Source organism: Engystomops pustulosus, chromosome 6, assembly GCF_040894005.1.
Source record: "Engystomops pustulosus chromosome 6, aEngPut4.maternal, whole genome shotgun sequence".
In the NCBI taxonomy this organism is placed as follows: domain Eukaryota; kingdom Metazoa; phylum Chordata; class Amphibia; order Anura; family Leptodactylidae; genus Engystomops; species Engystomops pustulosus.
The window spans coordinates 130,817,702-130,841,273 of NC_092416.1; the positions used below are offsets into that span (position 1 = coordinate 130,817,702).

General features: G+C 40.5%; 1 protein-coding gene across 1 annotated transcript; it reads right to left on the minus strand.

Annotated features, from left to right (window-relative positions):
- Window positions 1–381: 381 nt before the first annotated feature.
- On the minus strand, window positions 382–13,342 carry NELFCD (negative elongation factor complex member C/D). The gene is made up of 15 exons (XM_072111022.1): window positions 13,149–13,342; window positions 12,541–12,653; window positions 10,769–10,878; window positions 9,768–9,877; window positions 8,701–8,808; window positions 8,175–8,327; window positions 7,963–8,093; window positions 6,299–6,464; window positions 6,021–6,155; window positions 5,671–5,810; window positions 4,853–4,967; window positions 4,178–4,273; window positions 1,183–1,323; window positions 963–1,092; window positions 382–532 (listed from the first exon to the last, which is right to left on the minus strand). The coding sequence occupies exons 1-15, from the start codon at window positions 13,233–13,235 to the stop codon at window positions 498–500; spliced, it is 1,770 nt and encodes a 589-aa protein (XP_071967123.1). The 5' UTR covers window positions 13,236–13,342; the 3' UTR covers window positions 382–497.
- Window positions 13,343–23,572: the final 10,230 nt, after the last annotated feature.

Consider the following 23,572-nt stretch of genomic DNA (forward strand, 5'->3'; position numbering starts at 1 on the left):
TAGGTAAAAGCATTTCAGCTCAAATGCTGCATAAGTGTTACTGCTAAAAAATACTTCAAATTAAAAAAATACAGAAACACATAACAGTACTGATCAAGTCACAATATCAAATTACCTATATGCAAATATCAGAGGTGTATTGCTCTGGATTTACCTAAGCAAAACAAATTCAAGGCAAAGCAGATATTCTGCATTATGCTTGGAACACCTTAAAAGGCCCCAAATGAATTGTTTGCACAATGGAACAAAAACATGGTAAGAAAGTCTATATATGGAGACATTGGCTTCTCATCCATCATCACATAACTTCTCAAAACACAAGTTTGTAAAATATTCTGTATTTCCATAAAAATAAAAAAACAGCAAATATTATAACCAAACTTCTTAAAAAGATGGGGGTGTATTATTTACAATTTAGAAACCAAAACTGAAAACGAAAAAGGGGGGGAGGGAGAAGACGCCTCTCACACCAAATACAGGATCTGTTCCAGAGCTGCTCAGTTGATCATGATGAATTTAGATTTACAGTGAGCTGAAATTGCAAAAAGAAAAAAAAATTTAGTTTTGCATGCATGTCTGTATTTTTGAATGCAATTCTTTCAGCTATACCAGTGCATGTGTAGATGCCCACAATGAAATGTATTAGGTGAACAGTCCTCATAGCTACAGCACATTTCTGAAATGCTCCAACCATGGGCCAGTGAGTCAATACTGCGGATGGAGATGTTACTTGAAATTTGTCATGAGGCTCTAATGTGCCATTTATACTACAGGTTTTTTTTTTATGTGGTAGTAGAGTTTTTGCCTCCCTAAGTACCTCGATATCCCCTATAGGCAGCCCATAAATATGGAGGACATGCATATAAATAATACACAATCGTGTCTGGGTTATGACAAATATGTATGCAAGAAGGCCCCACTACCGCAGGATGGAAAAGGAGTGCGAGGGTGCAGGTATCTACCTATAAACTCTGTCACAGGATCGTGTTCTCCTTCTGTTTTAATGGTGCCGGCTATGCTTTCATTCTCCAAGATGGGAAGAAAAAGCTGCACAAAGTCTGAGGTATAGGGAGGAGCAATAACATCCAGAACCTAAGGGAAATAATGTATAAAAAGTGGGAAAAGGTTGAGTAATAATTAATTGATCAGGGGATGATCTGTGACTATATTAATAAAACCTACCTCTGTAACAAAGTACCGTATAAGAGAGATGTCAGTGTCAAGTTTCTCCAGACATCTACGGATGTAGGTGACAACAGGCAGCACATACCCACGACTCAACAGGTGAACCATTCTGTCCAACAGCGTCTTCTTCAATTCCATCTATAGAGAGGTAAAAGAATAGGAGTGTTGGGTAAAAAAATTTATATTCTATATCAATTCCAGCAGAGCAGAAATCTCCCAAACTGTCCTTAATATAGACTGCCCACATATAAATAATAATTCTTTATTTATATAGCGCACACAGATTACGCAGCGCTTCACAAGCATGTCAAATTGGTCCCTGTCCCCATGGGGCTCACAATCTAAACAATCAATACCAAAAAGAAGCTATAACCACTACACAAGTAACATGTCCCTATACTGAAAACGATACACAATACCAACAATAGTAATCAGGACTATATTCATCAAAAAATCACGATACATAAAACAACAAAATTACAATAATCAAATTTTATTCCCACAAGGTACCAAAAAGGACAACACAATTTAAAAACATCGCTAAAATACACAACAACAAACACACAAGAGCGGTGGTGGTAAATAAATACACAGTTTCACCTGAATAGGTATAAGAGTAATTATTCATCATTTGAATAATTGCTGATGACATCCATACACGACCTCGTAGGACTCTTTCAACACTGGATCGCGTCAAAGTTGCTTCCTCATGGGGATGTTTCTATTGATGGTTATTCTGGCATGGTTTATGTAGACCTTGTTGTCTATTTAATTTCTTTCCTCTCTTTGGTCCAATTTTATGCTTACCTATACATTAAGTACACAATTCCTTATATAATGGGCACATATAGTGCTCCTTACATGCTTTAGGCACTTTCACACATAGCTTTCATCATATTTTGCACTACAGCACTTTACATCACATCGACATTTTACATGTAATAATTTTTATGAATTTTGCAATATACATTTTATACCACTCATGTTTGAGCCTGTTGATATTTGGCCATATTTAACTTTTACTTGTCACTACCTACTCTCCATATTATTCATTAATGCCCAGTCTTATTGCTAGGCATTTCATTTTGCCGATAGAACTTCTTGTTATGAATCATTAATCACATACACTATATTCATTTGCACACTTCTATACTAATTTGGTCAATGCAACAACATAGGGTGCAGTAATTAAAAATTCATTATACTATAATGATGTAATTATTATGTATCTCTTAATCACATCACGGTTTTTCTTTGTTCTTTTGTCTTTCACTTATTATTTTTTCACTTTTTTCCACGTGCACTTCACTTTTTTACACATGGTGTAGAATGCGCATCACGGACACTCATATATTATAATCTAATATTATAGGTAGCATGATGGTATGTGAGAACATAATCTGTCGTGCCATGGTTCCTCATCACTCATGAGGTATACTTACCGAGGGTCCATCTCCTGTTTTGCCCAATTCCAATATGGACGGCTGAAGCGCATTGTTCCGGCGCGCGTGCGCGTTCCGAACTTCCGGTCCGCATTTCCGGTGAACGATGACGCGCTAGTGATGCGCGCCATGCGTTTTTCCGGCGGTCTGGGCCTGATGTTTTTGGGACGTGCGCGGTGACCGGACCAATGCGCTTACACACACAGCCGATCCAATCCCTACTCATCAAGGTAACTTTTATGAATACACAAAGTGTTTCTATTGGCCCTTGTACAATTTTGGGTGGTTCCCTGGTCATACATACTCTCCTCTTGCCCTACTGCAGCACATCCCCTTGAGGAAGCGACGGCGAAACGTACGTCGGGGTGCTGCGGTGGTGGTCCTGTGAGTTGTTTTGGTAGAGTGGTAGGACCGTGCCGCCCACGTATCTGTAAAGTCATCTACAAATACCATTTTAAAAGCTCTGCTAGGCTAAACTGTGAAGGCTTCAAAATGAACCTGAATTTCCTATTCTGAAAAAAAGAGCAACAAATCTGCTTGTTTTCCCGAGACTGCAGATTTTCTAATGGATTAGTGTGGGAGCAACCAAGAGCTGAGGAGTGAGCAGCACAGACAAGTCACTTGTTGTTTTTTGAAATGCATCCGTACCAAAGCCCAACCCCTCGGACTACATAGAGGATTTTGCCAGGGTGCAAGGTAATTTATAACACACAATTATATTGTAATGCAAATGCTTAGAGAAAGCATAAAGACATATTTACACTGCAGGTGTGATGGGCTTTTACAACCTGTCTTTGGTGAAAATGAGGTCCCTGGTGACAGGTTCCCTTTAAGTACAGATCTGGTAGGTAAGAGGATATCCTGTTTGTATAAAGGGATTTATGTTGACTAGAAAGGCAATTCTGACCCATTGGAAGTCATAAGTGGTGTCAAAGTTTTTGGAATGGGAAAGAAAAATGGATTTATTGGCAACTTCATTGAAAAAGGAGAGTATGGTTTATCGAAACCAGGATTCAAAGTGATATGCTTGGCCTGGCATAGTATGTGCATTTAGATTTAAGAAAGGTATTTTTTTCCTTTTAACTCCCCGAGTGCTCCAGGGGTGGGTTGTGCCTATTTTGTATACGATTTTATAGGATTGTAACATTTGTATTTGGTGTGAAAAATTCACATGGAAGTTTAAAAGAAATTAATCTTGGTGATGTAAAGGAAAAGGTAGTTTCTTAATATAATAATATATAATTATGTGTGATTTTGTTATGTATTGAAATCTTCAAAAATGAATAAATAAAATTTAAAATATATGTGAATCAATCTTTATGGGAGGTCTCTGACACCAAACATGTTGATGATCTTCAATAAGGAAAAGTAAAACAATAAGATCTTTGCAACTTCCAGTATTGTGAGAAGAAACGGAATGAATAGATTTGCCATCCTCCAAAAACAAAGCCCCCAGTTTTTTTTGTTAAACCTGCCTCCCTTGGAAACTGTACCTTACAGCACGTAATAAAAAGCTAAAGATATGAGAGGCTATTCCTCAGGCCACTCACTTGTTCCATGACATCTAGCTGTGAGTGCTCAGTTTCAAAGAGCTTAATAAGCAGTTGCAGGACTTGGGGATGTAGAAGCTGGTGACAGGTACTGATCTGCAAAAATGGAGAAAGGATCATTAAAAATTCAATATTGGATACACAAGTTATTTCAGTATATTTGAACTAGAACTGAGGTCTTTTTGATCACCAAATCATTTCACCAGATAACAAGGATTATAAGGGACACTCCCAGCCAAACAGAATCCATGTGTGATGGCTAAAGTAAAGCCTAAAATTCTTTTATTTTACTCAAGCTTTTGTCCCGGAATTCAAAATGAAACTACCAGCGTGTTATTTTTGGGAGGAAGTAGTTGTACCCCAAACAAACACAAGAAAACTTAGGGAGAACATATGAACTAGGAGAGCGATGCATGAACACAAGGATTCAGCGATTCTCTTTGTGCCATACACGATTCCTCTTATTGCCTACACTAGACATAACGCATTGCACGCCTAAATTCCAATTCATGATGATACGGTTTTAGAACGTATCAATAAGACATGCTATAAAATGTTTATTAAATGGCTGCCATCATACCAAGAGTTATTATTCAAACTTCTAGTGGAATGCACACTGCATATGCTCAGCTGCTCTCCAGACAGTAAAATACAGTCTTGTACATCTGCACTTACCTCATCCAGCAGGGCCAGGTGTACGGGTGTATGATCCGTCTGTAGCTGGAAATAACGAGGTTCTGATACTGTCCAGTCCACCCACTTCAAAACACCCATTGCTACAACTGGGAACCTATTGCAGAAACATAACTGTTTAAGGGAGTCTACCAGTACAAGCAGCATTTTGTAGTGCACTTTATAAACTTCCCAGGCATAGATTTCACGTTTCCCAAGGATTTGTCACTTTAAAGAAAATTATGTTTTTATAGTAATGCAAATAAGCACCCGTTTCTATTTTCTATGTTTACCAGGATCTACCAGCCCAATTCTGGACAGCATTGGCAGATATTTTAAGTTTAGAAAGAACAAAATAGGTACACCAGCAGACACAGCACTGTCCATGCTGCAACATTAAGATTTGCATAAAGATAAAAACAGAATTTACAAACAATGAAAGGTTAGTCTAGATAGCCTTGGAATTGCCCTATACAATCCTGGTTTTACCTTTAGGCCGCATTCACACATAAGTAGGGGGACATATGTAGGGCCGCAAGCTTGCTGCCGTACATACGTCTCCCATAGACGGCAATGGCCACACTGAGCAATATGTGGGACTGTACCGCTCCGTACACTGGAAAAAGATAGGACATCTTCCATCTTTCCCTGTGTTACAGACTGTACGTCGTGCATTTCTATGGAGAGAGTAGGGATCACCCCTCCTACTGTCCATCGTGGCAGACGTATATGGTATACGTCAATGTGCATGCAGCCTTCGGGTAATTCTAAAGCAGCAGTGACACTGACCATCTTGTAATTCCTACATTATGATGACCTACCTGATACATTGATACAATGTGCCGAGCTCAGCTACAAGCTCTGAAGCACCCTTGTTTTCATTGCAGCACAGATTATGGACGGTCTCTATTGCTTTGGATGTGGACTTCAATTCATCTTTATTTATATTCACTCGTTTATTCTAGGTGAAATAAAAAAAATTTGGATGATTGGAGGTCAGAATTCATGTGTCTTTTCATATGCGACTCATTAAAACCAGAATGGCTACAATACTAGAAATGGCCATATGGGAAAAATGTTTTATCTTATTTTGGACAACCAGTTTATTTCCTAAGTGGAAACAGAAAGCTTTAAAAAGTTAACACAAGGTTAACTTATATATAAAGCATACCTTTTTCCATGTCTCCACCACGCTGGCAGCATAAGCCAGTATATGAATGTATTTATGTTTGTGGTCTTGGTTTATCTTCGCCCCAGGCTTGAAAAGTGACTGCATGAAGAGATCCAGAAACGCAGGAACACGGATCTAAAGAAAAGTAGCAGATGTGAGGAACACACAAAATTTTAAAGAACTGATGGGAATTATAATGCTTATAATTTCTGACATTCCTGAATCAATAGAAATGCACTGACATTCACAACTGCAAAGAGCCATCTCACCGTACTCACCAGCTCTACAGGAGGCGAGTCCATGCTTGTAAACATCTTGTACAGGACAGTAATGTCTGCTGGATTCAAAGCCCCTTTGGATAGCATAGCACCAAGTGCCTGACAGGCCCGAGGATAAGATGCAGCAGTTCCCAATGCAAGAGTGATCTGACTTGCATCATGGCCCCTAAAAAGCAAAAAAAATGCTTTTTATTATATCCAAGTTTCACATATTTACATGAATGACTAATTTGTGAATACACACACATAGTATATATAGTGGTGGATTAAGGGCACCACCGCGTACACTATGATGCGGCTGTGTCGCCGCTGATGACATCATCAGAGGCGACACCGCCGCATAATAGTGTGTGCCCGCTCTCAGGTCGCGTGGACGCGACTCTGCCTGCAAGAGAAGAGAGAAGAGGAGCTGCCAGGACCCGTGCCAACGATCCGGACACCGGAGGGTGAGTATTAAGTTTTATTTTTTTTTTGGCAGGGTCTGGCTAGCTGTGTACTACACCCTCGGCTTATACTTGAGTCAAAAGGTTTTCCCAGTTTTTGGTGGTAAAATTAGGGGTCTCGGCTTATACTCGGGTCGTTTTATACTTCAGTATACGGTACATTAAAACACTAACTTTTTGTTAGTTTACCTAAAAATTAAAGGGGTATTCCCATTTCAGCTAATAAAATGTTATTGTTTGAATAATGAAGTTATACATTTTTCCAAATATACTTCCTGTATCAATTCCTCACTATTTTCTATATCTTTGCTTGCTGTATTCTATAGAAAGCTTCATTGTCCATTTTAAGTGGACAGAAATCTGACCATTAAATACAGGTGCACGGCTCATTATAACCCAAAGCTCTGATTACTCTCCACCTGTGTGGCCATGGTCAGATTTCTGTACTGTACTGGAAGTAAACAGAGAAGCTTTTTTATAGAATGACAGAAAGCAGAGATCTAGAAAACAGTGTGAAATACAGATACAGAAAGTAGATTGGAACATTGTGTAAGTTTTCATAATATAAACAATAACAGAAATTTGGCGAAATGGTAATTCTTCTTTAAGGAACACTTATCCAGTATAGTAACAGTACAGCTTTGTAGAGTGACCTGAAATCTTAGGTTCCATACACGACCGCATTGTGGATTGTGATCTGGCAGCACAAATTGCAGCCAGATCACGATATCCATAAAGGCCTATGGCACCCAGTGACGGTGTGAGTACAAAATGTCAAGCCTCACTGTGACCGAGCCAGGCGGTGTACTTTTACCACACAACAGGACCCCAAACAGACCTTGATGCCATGTGGGGGATTTTTAACCAAAGAGAAAAGTGATAGAATGCTCCATTGTCTCCACAATCGCTGCATCTAAACCCTATTGAGATGATTTAAGATGAGCTGGTTCACAGTCTGAAGAAAAAACAGCTCCGGCTGAACTCCTTCAAAACTGTTAGGAAGACATTTCATCCAAAGTCAAAATTGTCAACTGCTTTCAAAGCGGTCCTGAAAGTAGAGGGGGCTACTTATTTCATTGTTTTCATCACTTTAAATTCAATCTACAATGGGAGAAAATAAAAAGCCATGGAGAGAAAAGTGGTGTCCAAAACACGTGCTTGATACTATATGCATCGCAAGAATCACATATATATGTATTTAACACTGCTTTCATCCCTTACTTTTCGTGAGCAAATCTTTGCACCTCCTGTGCAATCCTGCGCATGGCTGATCCACCCTGTTCCTCTTGTGCCAATATAGACATGATTGCTTGTGCAAACAAATAGGTGTGCTCTCCATGGCAAACCATTTTCTACAAAAACAAGAGACTTGATGGTTAGCATACTAGCATGTCAAGCTCCCAATATATGCAAATATGAGAAAAACCACATACAGCAAATTCTGGTAGGTTTTTTTCAAGGTTCTCCTCTCCTCCATCAAGTATGGTGGCCAGTGACGTACGAAGCACTCTAGAGAACACCTCTAGCTGCTGGCATGCTGTGGAGACGCTGGTGATTTCTCCCTGATAGCCAGCATCAGAGATGAGCTAGAAGACACAAAAATACTTATGATACAGTAAGCTGCACTTTACATTTTGTTGTTTAGAGCTGTAAAGAAACATGATCTATGGGCTCAGAATATTCCTGGGAATATATGGAGAAAGCAATTATTTTTCTTCAAAACCATTTCTGTGTTATTCCTTTCTTATTTCAGCTTGAAATTTATGAATAGATTGACTTCCATTCCCACTTTGTGTCCATTCACAGACTGGCATGGTTAACATTCATTGGACAATATCACACCTTGAAGAAACACACTTCCAACAAGTAACTCCACTTGTCAATTTATTTGTTAACAACTAGTAGGCCCCATCTATTAGAAAAAAAATCCTGTCTGGATATCTCTGCAGCTTAACCTACCTTCACAGTAAAGTTCAGCATCAAACAATCTGGATGCGCCTCTGCAAGCTTGTAAAACAAGTCTCTCCATGTGGTGTGTGCAATCATCTGCTCCAGCCACGCAGGGGTCTGTAAATCAACATTAGAGAAAGACAATGAAACATTCTCATTTACAGGTCAATTCATTTGCTAAAATATTACAATTATCAACAAATAGAAAAAAAAGCAGACCAAAAAAATATTAACTGTAGACATGAATTAAAGAGCTTATGTTTAAAATTAATAAGGTCTTATCACTTAAAGGAACTCTTCCATTTAAAAAAGTAAAAAAACACTTACATATACCACCTATGCTCCTCTTCATCTTGATCCTAGCGCTTGTCATGCCGGGATCACTTAGAAAAGACACTTATAATTAGCAGTCCAGAGCGTGAGGACAAGATGTCCGGCGCTCTGGGCTGCTAATTATGCACGCCCCCTTTGTTACGTCACCTCCCTCTCCAACATGGGAGAGGGAGGCATCAATCACGCAGAAGGCATAAATTCACTCCTCTCGTGGGAGGTGAAAGAGGTGTGAATAATTAAGTAAAATGTTTTGGTGGTCCTGGCGTGTCAAGCTTACAGATTACACAAGCACCGGGATCAAGACTAAAAGAAGCGTAGGTGAATATATCTATGTGGTTTTTACTTTTTTAAAGGGCATATTTCATTTAAATGTATGTAATTTATTTAGGAATTTAAAAGGAAAAAAAACCAAAGAATTATGAGTAATGCAATTTGCACAAATCAATTGTGCACATGATAATAGTAAACATTGTAATATACATTAAACCTTTTAAGATTTTATTTACTACTACTTGTAGAGGCGTTATCGTAATCTCTGGTTACATCTTATACCTTTACAAAAAATGTAAAAGCCTTGCATTAAAATAAAAACCTTCTGTCCGACACCTGTAACTTTTTCATATTTTGGTGTACATAGCAGAATAAGGTGTTATGGTTTGCAGGGACATTTTCATTGATATGTGTGCTACCATAGCAATCATAATAAAAAGGGCACAAGGACATAAAGAAATAGCTGTGACTACCTCTCCTTCCTCTGTGAAGATGGAGTCAGCTTTTCTTGGCTCAAAGTGTTTAATCAACAAACTTTTCAAGTGGTTTTCAACAGTTTCCTGGACTTGTACCGGTTCCACACCTGGAATACCAAATACAATACTACACAGTAAATGTACAGCTGGTATGTGCCCTCCTTATAGTGGGTTGTTTACCACTCTATGTATTCTGATTGTTAACTTTCCTGAGTGTAGGTTGTTCTATGTAGAATAATTGTTATAACCAACTCTGCCCCATTGTGATGCAGCTACATAGGTTAGGCACAAGTTAGGCACTGCTGTGCAAAATACCCCATGGTACCTTAATCACTGCTCTTCCATCACATCTCACTTCTAGATAGTAACGTCTCCGTGGACATCCCCGCAATCCAGGATAGTTCTATACCATATCACTGGGCTGCACTGAAGACTAAACCTTGCACCGCCATGCCAAACCTGCCTTACTAAGCTATGTGCCAAAGTTAAGGGGAGTCTACCATCCTCCCAAGCATACAAATATACAGGCAGCATGTTGTAGAGTCTACTTTGAAATGTATTATTAAAGTTGCATTTCTATCCATTATGCCATTTCTGAGAAATTCACATTTCAATCCCTATGTTAATAGGTAGTTGGTGCACCAAAGTTGTGTCCTTAGCACCTGGAGTACTGCCAGGGACCACTACCCTCTGTAGAATAAGAATGAAAATTGAATTGATTAAGACAGGAATAATATTGCCTCGAGTGCTAAGGAAAGATCCTTGTTACAACAACAGCCTCATTAGAATGCTGATTAAAATATGAATTTCTTAGAAATGGCAAAAATAACAGAAATGATAAAAGGTATGTTGAAAATCATACAAGAGGTGGTAGACCCCCATAAAGATCAGATTTTAGTTGGAGCCGAATTTTGATTGATTCACTATACTCCTCTTACTACCAGGTTACTCCACTAACAACTTGGGTCAATGACTGGCAAGTTCCTGCTCCTACATACCTGAATGAATGAGCCATTCTGCCAACAGGTTCACAGTCTGAGCTACAGCCGTGTAATTTTCTGACAGGAGTTGAATGACGTTCTCTGGAGACCCTCCTGCCTGGAAATACCTGGACACAACAGGAGGATCAAAAGTCATTCAGTCAAGCACTTCAGGGCAGCATTTCATTACCAGCAATTCACTGGAAAACAGTATTTATCCAGTGTTATCGTACAATTAGAATCTATGGCAATACTAGTTTTCTGTCATCTGCTATTTCCATCAATACATACATGACATGAACCTTGTGCTGTGAATAGAAGAGAGGTTGTACTAGTGTATTACTCATAGTAGCTTAAAACAACAGTATTGTGCCATTCACGAACAAACTACTATTGGTTCCAAGTTATCCACTACTTACTTAAAGGCATGTTTTATATTGTAACTGCTATCTATGTGAAATTGGTAAAAATTTATTGGTGCAATTTTCCTGCTTCTGTCCTAAGGTGTCCTGTGTTGTACTTAAAGAGGTTTTCCCACTAACAAAAGTTAGGCCCTGTCCACATGATGAGACCACCACAGATTACGAAAACGAGGGGTTCGATGGGTTCCCAGGTACCTCCGTCGGACCCCTCGTTGCTCCCTCAGACAGCCATGCATGACCGGTCTCTCTCTATGGAGCTGAGGGAGATCACCAAATGGGTCCGAGGGGCTCCAGGCTCCATTGGTGTTATTTGCAGGCTCATTTGCATAATGTTTAAAGCCTGCTATCTTAAAAGCAAGAGCATAAGAATCTTAAAGAAGAGCAGATCCTGCCAGTGGGGGCAGGCACCACTATGTCAGTGTGCTTGGTTTATAATCCTTCATCCTGGTGGTAGCTTTCCATTAAAGGGGTTGTCCGAGTTTAAAAAAATATATATATATATGTGACCGGGAGCGGGCTGCCTAAAATAATAAAGCTGTACTTACCTTCATGTGCCCTCCGGTATCCAGCGCTGCTGTCACTCCGGGCGCCATGTAAACAAACATGGCCACCGGAGCAGCGCTGCATTCAGCTTCCGGCCAGACCAGACAACCTTCCGGGCCCCCATACACAATGCTGTGTATAGGGACGGATAGGCGTACCCGGCCACGGCCAGCCGGAAGCTGAATGCAGCGCTGCTCCGGCGGCCATGTTTGTTTTACAAAGCTGTACAATAAGTACAGCTTTATTGTTTTAGGCAGTCCGATCCCGGCTATATATATATATATATATATATATATATATATATATATATATTTTTTTTTTTAAACTCAGACAACCCCTTTTATGCCTGTAGCACGCCTACTGATCTGAACCTTAATGACTATTACCAGTGCCAAGTCATTTTGAGCAGGAAGTCTTGCAGCCGTTCTCTACTCTAATGTAAGAGCCACACCATGATGTTTTTATGGCCTAATAGGACTGTTAAATTCAATTTGTACCCTATCCAAACAAAATCCATACTTGTAGATATGAACACTGGGATTACTGCTGATCATGAAAATGATCCAATTTAGATCCAATCCAATATAGAGAAAACTTTCAGATATTCCTCACGCTTTTGTTTTGTTGGACTGTCAAAAGTAACTAATTTGAATAGAGCTGCAGAGTGTCCAAATGTCCATCACTATCTGCAAACATAGGGACTCAATTTCTTGTGACCTTGTGAGTACCAATGGGGCAATGATTCCATCAACCTACAAGTAATCCCCTATTCAAAGAAAAATGGGGTGTAGTTGGATAGTTAGAATATATGAAAGCAGTCTCCACCTCTTTAATGTGTTAAATATGGCAGGTTCCATGATGTAGTCACGACTGGATAGCTTCTGTAGGCATTCCTGTTGCACCTCAGCATCATCCTCAGCTTCAGCATATTCTTCATCCTACCATAAAACAAAAAGCATCAGAGTGTTGGTCAATATGGCTAAAGTAAAAGCTTTAAAGGGTCTTTACTTGAAACGGGATAGAAAAATGAAACCCCTTCTAATCTGCTTACGTCGCCTACAATTGGTATTCAGAGTGTGCCCCAGATTAGCACCCTCCACTACACCAGGTAAAGGCTGGGAGCGCTTGCTCAGGCGATCCATAAGTCTTCTCATCTGATGGCACAGCGCTATTCCTAGACATTTTGTACCATGGAAAGATAGGAATCAGAAGCAGCAGGGAATGATGATCAGTGAGAAAAGTAACTAGTTGTAGCTTTATTTCAGACAATAACTTTTATTCATCTGAAAAATGCCTTTAAATGCAGGGCAAAGACTTTACACATAACAGTAAGGAAGAATATGATGGCCTCCATTATTCATTGTAAACCTTCCTGTAGCACTACATCTCCCAGCGTGACACCACCAGCAGCAGCGCCGTCCTGCACTACTCACCGCTCCTCTCTCCTCCCAGTCCCCAATAATAGTCCCAGAGCTGATTGCTGGCACACTGCTGCTCCCTATGAAGTAGTCGGGTTCCATTCTCCCGGGATAGAGGGGTCCCAAGCTTCCTCTATTGACTTTCCGTAGTTTCCGGACGCGATATGATGACGTATCTGTATACCGGAAGTGCAGAGGGACTCGAGACAAGAATCAAGAAGACGGAATTTGTCTACAAGGCGGCGGCGACGGCCATGTTTTTGAAGCCCTGTAGGAGCGCAAGTAGTTAGAGTAGTAGTCTCTCTCCTTATAATATATATCGTATCTACAGATGCACGAATTGTTAGTGAAGCCATATAGGCAGAAGCATATATATCTATATAATTGGTACAGGTGAAGCACATAGCAGAGGTGTCACCCAGGGAGAACACAGGGTGATTCACGAATGGGAGTGTGTGACATATACAAGACATAACTTGTGAGCCCTTCACATTCCTGACCATACCGTCTAGAACTAGTTAACCCATTCATGACCTGGCCCTTTTTTGTGTTTTTGTCTCAATTTTTCACTCCCCACCTTCAAAGCTTTATGAGGTCTTGTTTTCTGAGTAACACATTGTACTTCCTAGGGTCAGTATTTATTATTTCATGCCAAGTACTAGGAAGCGGAAAAAAATTCCAAATTTATTTGTGGGATCTGTTTTTATTGCTTTCATTGTTAACACCGAATAACACCTCTACATTATTCTTTTGGTCACTGAGATACCAATTTAGATAAATTTTATTATTAGGTTTTAATTATGGTTAAAGGGGTTTTCCCACAAAACAAGTCCTTGCTGATCAGTGGGGTCAGCAATCTCCATTTGCTCTATAGAGAGGAACAGGGCAATCTGACCATGTGCGACCGGCTGCTCGGCTCATCCCACCAGAGCAATCAAGGGTCTGACTGGGGTACATAGGACCTCATTGGAACCCTGTTCTTGTGGAATTTATCCCTTACAATACAAAGTTTGAGCTTTGCCCAAATACAAATGCAACAGAACCCAAATTTCAGCTATTTCTCATACTTGTGGAAAAGCTGCAGAATTACAGCTTGGGTATATTCTGTAGTAATTTTACCTCAGGCTGCTTCATCATGGCAGTTTCCCACATACTACACACCTTGTAGAGAAGGGGAGTCCTTGCATTATACCAAAATATGATGCCAGGATTTCTTATAACTTACTGTTACAGTGCTGGTGCACTGAAACAAAAAAATAAAATGTAGACATTTTTGCTAATTTATTAAACAAGGTCACATGCTGTCCATTTCCTTCTGATCCTCCTTGAGATGGTTCTACTCCTTCATTGGAGTCCAGTTGTGTTTAATTAACCTTAGTATTATAGTTTATACGGTTGAAAAAAGAAACTTGTCCATCAAGTTCAACCAAGGAAGGGAAGGGATTGGATGAGAAAGGGATTTAGGGGAAACATTTCTATATAACATAACCATCAATGTTATTTAGGTGTTACAACGCATCTAGACCCTTCTTGAAGCTCTCTGCTGTCCCTGCTGTGACCAGCGCCTGAGGCAGGCTATTCCACAGATTGACAGTTCTCACAGTAAAAAAAAGCCCTATTGCCTCTGGTGATTAAACCTTGTTTTCTCCAAACGGAGACAGTGCCCTCTCGTCTTCTGATTTGAATTTATCTGGAACAACTTTCCACCATACTTTTGTATGGACGATTCATATATTTATATAAATTAATCATATGCCCTCTTAATTGTCTCTTCTAAAGACTAAATAAATCTAGTTGTTTTAATCTTTCCTCATACCCAAGACCCTCCCTACCCCTTATAATTTTTGTGTCTCTTCGTTGAACCCTCTCCAGCTCCAGGGCATCCTTTTTATGAACCATCACCCAGAACTGAACAGCATATTCCAGGTGAGGCAAGAAAAATGCCTTGTACAGTGGTAATATTACATCCCTATCACGAGAGTCACTTGTGATACATGACAAGATCTTGCTGGCTTTAGAGGCAGCTGATTGACATTGCATTCTGTTATTTAATTTATGATCTACTAGTACTCTCCCAGATTTACTCCCCCAAGGATATATGTTCCCTGAGGATTATTAGCCCCCAGGTGCATAACCTTACATTTATCCACATTGAACCTCATTTGCCAAGTGGATGACCAAATTCTTAGTTTGTCCAAGTCAACCTGCAGCCTATGAACATCCTCCATAGACTGTATTACACTACACAGCTTGGTGTCATCTGCAAAAATAGGCACAGTGCTATTAATTCCTACCTCTATATTAATTATTAATACATAAATTAAATAGTTGTGGGCCAAGCACAGAACCCTGGGGTACACCACTAATAACTGGTGACCATTCCGACTAGGAATCATTGACCACAACTTTCAGGATATGATGCTTCAGCCTGTTTTCAATCCACTTGCAAATGATTCCTGCCAAACCAATAGATTTTATTTTACCCATCAGCCGTCTATGAGGGACAGTGTCAAATGCCTTTGCAAAGTACAAGAACAGAATATCCACAGCAGCTCCTCTGTCCAGGCATCTGCTCACCTCTTCATAGAAGCAGATCAGGTTAGTCTGACAACTTCTATCCTTCGTAAACCCATGCTGACTGTCACTTATTATACTATTTGATGTCACGTATGCCTGTATGTCACCTTTTACTAACCCTTCTAATATTTTCCCCTCAATGGAAGTTAAGCTTACAGGCCTGGACTTAGACCCTCTGCTCGTTATCGATTAGAAGGAGCTTTTTAGACTCAGCCATGAGTCTTGGAAATGAGGCAACAAGTTTTCCACACCTGGGTTTGGGGATCCTCTGCCTCTTTCTTGCAGATCCTCTCCAGTTCTCTTAGGTTGGATGTTGAACGTTGGTGGAAGCCATTTTCAAGTCTCTCCAGAGATGCTCAATTGGGTTTAGGTCAGGGCTCTGGCTGGGCCACTCCAGAATGGTCACAGAGCTGTTCTGAAGCCACTGCTTTGTTCATAGTATCATAGTATATAAGGCTGGAAGGAGACGCAAGTCCAACCTTTAAGAATTAAATAAATGTTTAATCCCCATAACCTGTGATATTTTTTCTCTCCAGAAAGGCATCCAGGCCTCTCTTGAACATGTACATAGAGTCCGCCATAACAACCTCCTGCGGCAGAGAGTTCCACAGTCTCACTGCTCTTACAGTAAAGAACCTTTGTCTATGTTGATGGTAAAATCGCCTCTCCTCTAGGCGCAGAGGATGCCCCCTTGTCCTGGTCACAGGCCGAGGTATAAAAAGATCTTTGGAGAGATCCTTGTACTATCCGTTCAGGTATTTGTACATTGTAATGAGGTCTCCCCTCAGTCGTCTTTTTTCTAAACTGAATAATCCCAAATTTTTTAATCTGTCAGTGTATTCTAGTTCCCCCATTCCCCTAATAATCCTGGTTGCTCTTCTCTGCACCCGTTCCAGCTCTACTATATCCTTTTTATACACTGGTGCCCAAAACTGTCCACAATATTCCATGTGTGGTCTGACCAGGGACTTGTATAAGGGCAAAACTATGTCTTTATCATGGGAATCTATTCCTCTCTTGATACATCCCATTATTTTATTTGCTTTAGCAGCAGCCGCCTGGCTCTGGTCACTAAAATTAAGTTTACCATCCACCAATACCCCCAAGTCCTTTTCAGCTTCAGTTTTACTAAGTAATTGACCGTTTAGAACATAATTATACTTTTTGTTTCCATGGCCCAAGTGCATAACTTTACATTTATCTAAATTAAACCTCATCAACCATTTTTCTGCCCATCCCTCAAGCTTCCACAAATCCCTCTGTAATGCTAAACTATCGACCTCAGTATTTATTACTTTACACAGCTTAGTATCATCTGCAAATATTGAAACTTGACTGTGTAAACCCACTACAAGGTCATTAATAAAAATATTAAAAAGAAGTGGCCCCAATACTGACCCCTGTGGCACTCCACTGGTAACATCAACCCAATCTGAGATTGTGCCTTTAATGACCACCCTCTGTTTTCTATCACTAAGCCAATTACCCAAATACACAGATTTTCTCCTATTCCCAGCAGTCTCATTTTATATACCAACCTTTTATGTGGCACGGTGTCAAATGCCTTTGAAAAGTCCAGATATACAACATCCACAGCGTCCCCCAGATCCAGTCTTGAAATTACCCCTCGTAGAAACCAATCAGATTAGTCTGACAGGACCGATCTCATAAACCTATGCTGAGGCTGGGTTATAAGGTTGTGCACAGTGAGATACTCCAGGATAGCATCTCTAACAAACCCCTCAAATATTTTCCCCACCACAGCAGTTAGACTCACGGGTCTGTAGTTTCCAGGATCGCTATTTAATCCTTTTTTGTATATTGGTACCACATTTGCTATGCGCCATTCCTGTGGAACATAATCAGTCCTCAGTGAATCTTCAAATATTAAAAATAACAGTCTGCCTATCACCGTACATAATTCATGCAGAACCCGGGGGTGTATGCCATCTGGCCCAGGTGATTTATCTATCTTAGTGGTTGCGAGGCGGCGCCGTACCTCTTCCTGGGTTAAACTGTTGACATTATAAAAAGAATTAACATTATTCCTCATTGTGTCTTCCACCAGGGGATTTTCCTGGGTAAAGACAGTTGAGAAGGCGACATTCAGTAGATTGGCCCTTTCCTCATCTCCTTCCACCATGACCCCCATGTTATTTCTAAGGGGCCCACACTCTCTGTTTTTAGTTTCTTATCATTTATATACTTGAAAAATAATTTGGGATTATTTTTGCTCTCCCTGGCAATATTTCTCTCAGTCTCTATTTTGCGGCCTTTATCTGCTTTTTACAGGATTTATTTTTCTCTCTATAATCCTGTAATGCCTCATCGCTACCTTAACGTTTTAGCACCTTAAACGCTTTATCTTTCTCGCTTATTGCTTTCCTTACAAGACTAGTTAGCCACATAGGGTTTTTCTTGTTCCTTTTATGCTTTTTCCTTAAGGTATGTGTTTCTCACAGGACTTTTTCAGAATATATGAGAAAAAGTCGCATTTTGGGGGGGGGGCTTTTGTCTTTGAGAACATTATCCCAGTCTATGCCTTTAAGGTCTTCCCTTAGTTGCTGAAAATTTGCCCTCCTGAAGTTTAGAGTGTTGGTTGCCCCTTCACTAACGCTCTTAGTAAAGCGTAATACAAAATCAATGATATTATGATCACTATTACCCAGGTTCCCCCCAACCTGTAGTTTTGATACCCTATCAGGTCTGTTGGTGAGGATAAGGTCCAGCAGTGCCCCCCCTCTTGTTGGCTCCAGGACTAGTTGCGACAGGTAATTGTCATTTGTTGTTGACAAGAACCTGCTACCTTTGAAGGACCTGCAGGTTTCTGCCCCCCAGTCAATATCTGGGTAGTTGAAGTCTCCCATGATAAGTACTTCACCATGCTTTGAAGCCGCATCCATTTCACTTATCAGCATTTCCACTGCTACCTCCATTATATTTGGAACCTTATAACAAACCCCTAGTAATATTTTATTATTCTTTTTCCCTCCTCTTATCTCAACCCATAGAGACTCCACATTTGCGTTACTGATGTCATCTCGCAGGACGGGCTTGAGGCAAGAATTCACATATAAACAAACCCCTCCCCCTTTTTTATTTATACGATCCTTTCTAAAAAGACTATAACCATCTATAGTAACAGCCCAGTCATAGCTACTGTCCAGCCATGTCTCGCTGATACCCACTATATCATATTTCCGCTCCAACATCAAGAGTTCCAGTTCCTCCATTTTGTTTGTGAGGCTTCTGGCATTTGTGTACATACACTTTATATGGTTTTCCCTGTCCGTATTCCTTTTGTCCTTATTCCCCAATCTCATTCCAGCCCCCCTTCCTTCCACATGGACTATGACTCTTCCCAGCTCTCTATGTACACTGTCTATTTGCCCTGCACAAGTGTAGTTGCCCTCCCCCCAGGTCTCTAGTTTAAACACTCCTCCAACCTTTTAGCCATTTTTTCCCCTAAACCAGCGGCCCCCTCCCCATTGAGGTGCAGCCCATCCCTACTGTAGAGCCTGTAGCCGACAGAAAAGTCAGTCCAGTTCTCCATGAACCCAAAACCCTCCTTCCTACACCAACTTTTGAGCCACTTATTTACCTGCTTGATCTCCCGCTGCCTTTAGTATTTCGGAGAAAATTACCTTTGAGGTCCTTGCCCTGAGCTTATGGCCTAAATCTCTGAAATCATTTTTAAGGACCTTCCACCTACCTCTTACTTTGTCATTAGTGCCAATGTGGACCATGACCGCTGGTTCCTCACCAGCCCCTCCCAGTAATCCGTCAACCCGATCCGCAACATGCCAAACCCGAGCACTTGGCAAACAACACACTGTTCGGTATGCACGGTCTTTGTGACAGATTGCCCTGTGTGTTCCCCTAATAATCGAATCTCCCACTACCAGCACCTGTCTGACCTTGCCTGTGCTCCCATTACCCTTCTTACTGGAGCAGACATTCCCCAGGTTGCTAGCGGCCACGTCTTTCTGCAGCATTGCTACCCCAGAGCCGATATCCCCCTCATCCGCCAGCCTGGCAAACTTATTGGGGTGCACCAGATCAGGACTAGACTCCCTACAACTCTTCCCTCTACCCCGCCTTCTACATGTTACCCAACTAGCTGCCCCCTCACTCTGCACCTCCATACTTCCCTCCCCACACCCATCTTCCCCAGAGAGTTTGTGCTCCAGGAGCAGCAAACTTCGTTCCATATTATCAATTGCCCGCAGCCTTGAAACTTGCTCATTTAGATCCAGTATCTGGGCTTCCAGGTGAGCAATTTTCACACACCCCACACAGCAGTATTCCCCCTCGAACGGCTGTTCAAGGAAAGCATACATGGCACAGGATGTACACTGTGTAGCAATGCCACTTATGGAGTCCATTATTCTAATGGGGATTACAATAGAAATATGCACAGAAAGAAGAATTTACAGTCGAAGTAACACAAAATACAGCAGTTACCTGCTAAAGCCCCTCAAACTTAATTCCCTTAAACCTAAGTCACACTTAAGACACTGCACACACTTGGGATCAATGCACACTTGTTTTTCTGATGCTTTTTTTTTAAAGGTTATCTGCCTCAAAAATCTGCAGAGCTCACTGCAACAAGATCTGGCTGCAAACCACCAAACAAACTGACCACAGAAGTATATAAAGGCTGCTAATTAGATAGTCACACCCCACTATTAATTAGGCAGCACCTGTGACTATACTGTCTAGATAAGCAAGGTGAATGCCTCCCTATACCCCCCACACAATATACAGATTATGCAAGTAAAATACCTTCAGATCTACTTGGTTGCAATAAAAATCACACAATGAATATCAGCAAATAAAAATGTAGATGCACTTATCTATTTGTTGCTGGATCCAAAAAGTACTCCTTCCCTTAAAAATAAGTCACACTTAAGACACTGCACACACTTCGGATCAATGCACACTCGCCGCCAAGCTCGTACACTCGCTTTTCTGATGCTTTTTTTTTTAATGGTTATCTGCCTCAAAAATCTGCAGAGCTCACTGCAACAAGATCTGGCTGCAGCTTTAGCTGTCAGCTTAGGGTCATTGTCTTGTTGGGAGGTGAACCTTCAGCCCACTCGGAGGTCCAGAGCACTCTGGAAGAGGTTTTCATCCAGGATATCTCTGTACTTGGCCGCATTCATATTTCCTTTAATTGCAACCAGTCGTCCCTGCAGCTGAAATACAACCTATAGCATGATGCTGCCATTAACATGTGTCACTGTTCTAATTTTTCATAGTCTGGGAGTCCTTCATGTGTTTTTTTGCAAACTCCATGCAGTTTTTACATGTCTTGCACTGAGGAGAGTCTTCTGTCAGCACACTCTGCCATAAAGCCGCACTCCCTACTGCATCACTGGAGCTCAGCCATAGTGATATTGGGGCTTTTCTCTCACAAATGCTTAGTTTGGCTGGATGGCAGCTTGAGGAAGAGTTGTGGTCATCCCAAACTTCTTCCATTTAAAGATTATGGAGGCAACTTAGGAACCTAGAGTCCTGCAGAAATTCCTTTGTAAACCAGATCTGTGCCTTGCCACAATTCTGTCTCTAAGCTCCTTGGGCAGTTCCTTAGACCTCTTGATTCTCATGTGCTCTGATATGCACTGTGAGTTCTTATACAGACAGGTGCGTGCCATTCCTAATAAAGTCCAATCTGTTTAATTAAACACAGCTGGACTCAAAAGAAGGAGTAGAACAATCTCAAAGATTAGAATGAAATGGAAAACATACGAGTTAAATATGAGTGTCACAGCAAAAGGTCTGAATACTAATGACCATGTGATATTTCAGTTTTTCTTATTTAATAAAATTAGCAAAAATATCTAATCTCCTGGGTTTTTTTCAGGCAAGATGAGTGCAGAGTATACATCAATGAGCAAAAAAAACAAAGAGTGAAAAATGTAAAGGGGTCCGAATACTTTCCGTACCCACTTTATATAACTGACTCATCATACTGACAGTTATGATCTGCCTTTGAATGACTACACATGCAGTCAATAACTTGCTGTTGGTGTAGAGGTCACCACTGATAACTGTAATTTGTTATAACAGTGACCTGCCCACAAATGAAACATAAGATGAAAGAACAGATTTACCTGCCCAAACCCAGCACAGCTGAGCCTATTGCAGCATACTATTTTAGTTGGGTCTTCACTGGTAAGTCTGGCCAATACAGAGACTAAATTTGTCAGAACAAGCTTGCTTGTGTACAACAGTATTTTGCATTAGTATATTTAACCCCTAGGCGCACCAGGACGTTATAGTACGTCCCCGGGGCTAGATGCTTAGCGCACGGGGACGTTCTATAACGTCCTGCTTCTGGCACCGGCTCACGAACGGAGCCGGTACCAGAAGCAGCGGCTGTCAGCTGTCTAGTACAGCTGACAGCCTGCGCTAACACCCGCGATCGGAGCCGGCTCCGATCGCGGGTGTTAACCCCTTACACGCCGCGGTCAAACATAACCGCGGCGTGTAAGGGTGTTTGCGCTGTGGATCGGATCCCCCGTGCCGCTTACCGGGGGATCCGATCCACTTCTGGGCAGCTCCGAGGACTGGCATGTGCCCCGGAGCTGCCCGGTCTCCATGGCAGCCAGACCCCTTCCGGGTCTGGCTGTAAACTGTCTGAGCATGGGCAAGCTTGCTCAGACAGTTTACACTGCTCTACAATAAAATAGTATTGTAGAGCAGTGTATTGAACTTAAACCAGTGATCAGAGCATCACTGGTTTAAGTTCAAGTATGTATAAGTAAAAATATGCAAAAACAGTTAACACTACACATTATAATAAATAAAAAATAAATACATAAAAATATAAGCCCCTAAAATGTCACTTTCCCATAAAAAAACTTAATAAAGTATAAAAAACATAAAAACACAAAAAAACCCTGCATATTTGGTATTGCCGCGTCCGTAACAATCTGCATAATAAAACAGAATTGTTACTGGACCCGCACGGTAAACGCCGGAGGAAAAAAATGCAAAAAACATTCCGAAAAAAGATAATTTTTAATTAATACCCTATAAAAAATGCTCTAAAAAGTGATTTAAAAAATGTTATGCACTCCAAAATAAGCCCACTAAAAAGAACAACTGTTCTCGCAAAAAATAAGCCCCTAACAAGATTTATCTGCCAAAAAATAAAAAAGTTATGCATATAAAAAGATGGTGATGCTAAAATGAATAAGATTTTCTCCAAATTAGTTTTTATTCAGTACAATTGAATAAAATACACAAAACCCCCACATATTTGGTATCCCTGCGTCCGTAACAATCTGTATAATAAAACAGAATCATTATTAGATCCGCAAAGTGAACCCCGTAAAAAACAACCTAAAAAAACTCTCTCTGATAAAGATGATTTTTTATTAATGCCCTTTAAAAATGCTCTAAAAAAGTGATTTTAAAAAGTTAATCTAATCTAAAATAAGACCACTAAAAAGAGCTATCATTCTTGCAAAAAATAAGCCCTTAAACAGATTTGTGAGGTGAAAAATAAAAAAGTTATGCATATGAAAGACGGTGATGCCAAAATTAACAACAATTTTGCCAAATTACTTTTTATTCAGTAAAAATGGGAAAAAATTAAAAAATATATATAAATGAAGTATTTTCATAAACGTGGCGACCCATAGAATAAAAATAATATACTATTTTCATGGTATGGTTAACGGCCAAAAAAAAAACCACATAAAAATGTTCCTAAAAATTGATGATTTTCATTTCCTCCACCAACAAAGAGTTAATTAAATCTCACCAATTAGCTATAGATGCCCCAAAATTATGTATTAGAAAAGTGCATCTCATGTGGCAAAAGAAATAAGCCCCTATAGGTCCTCAATAAA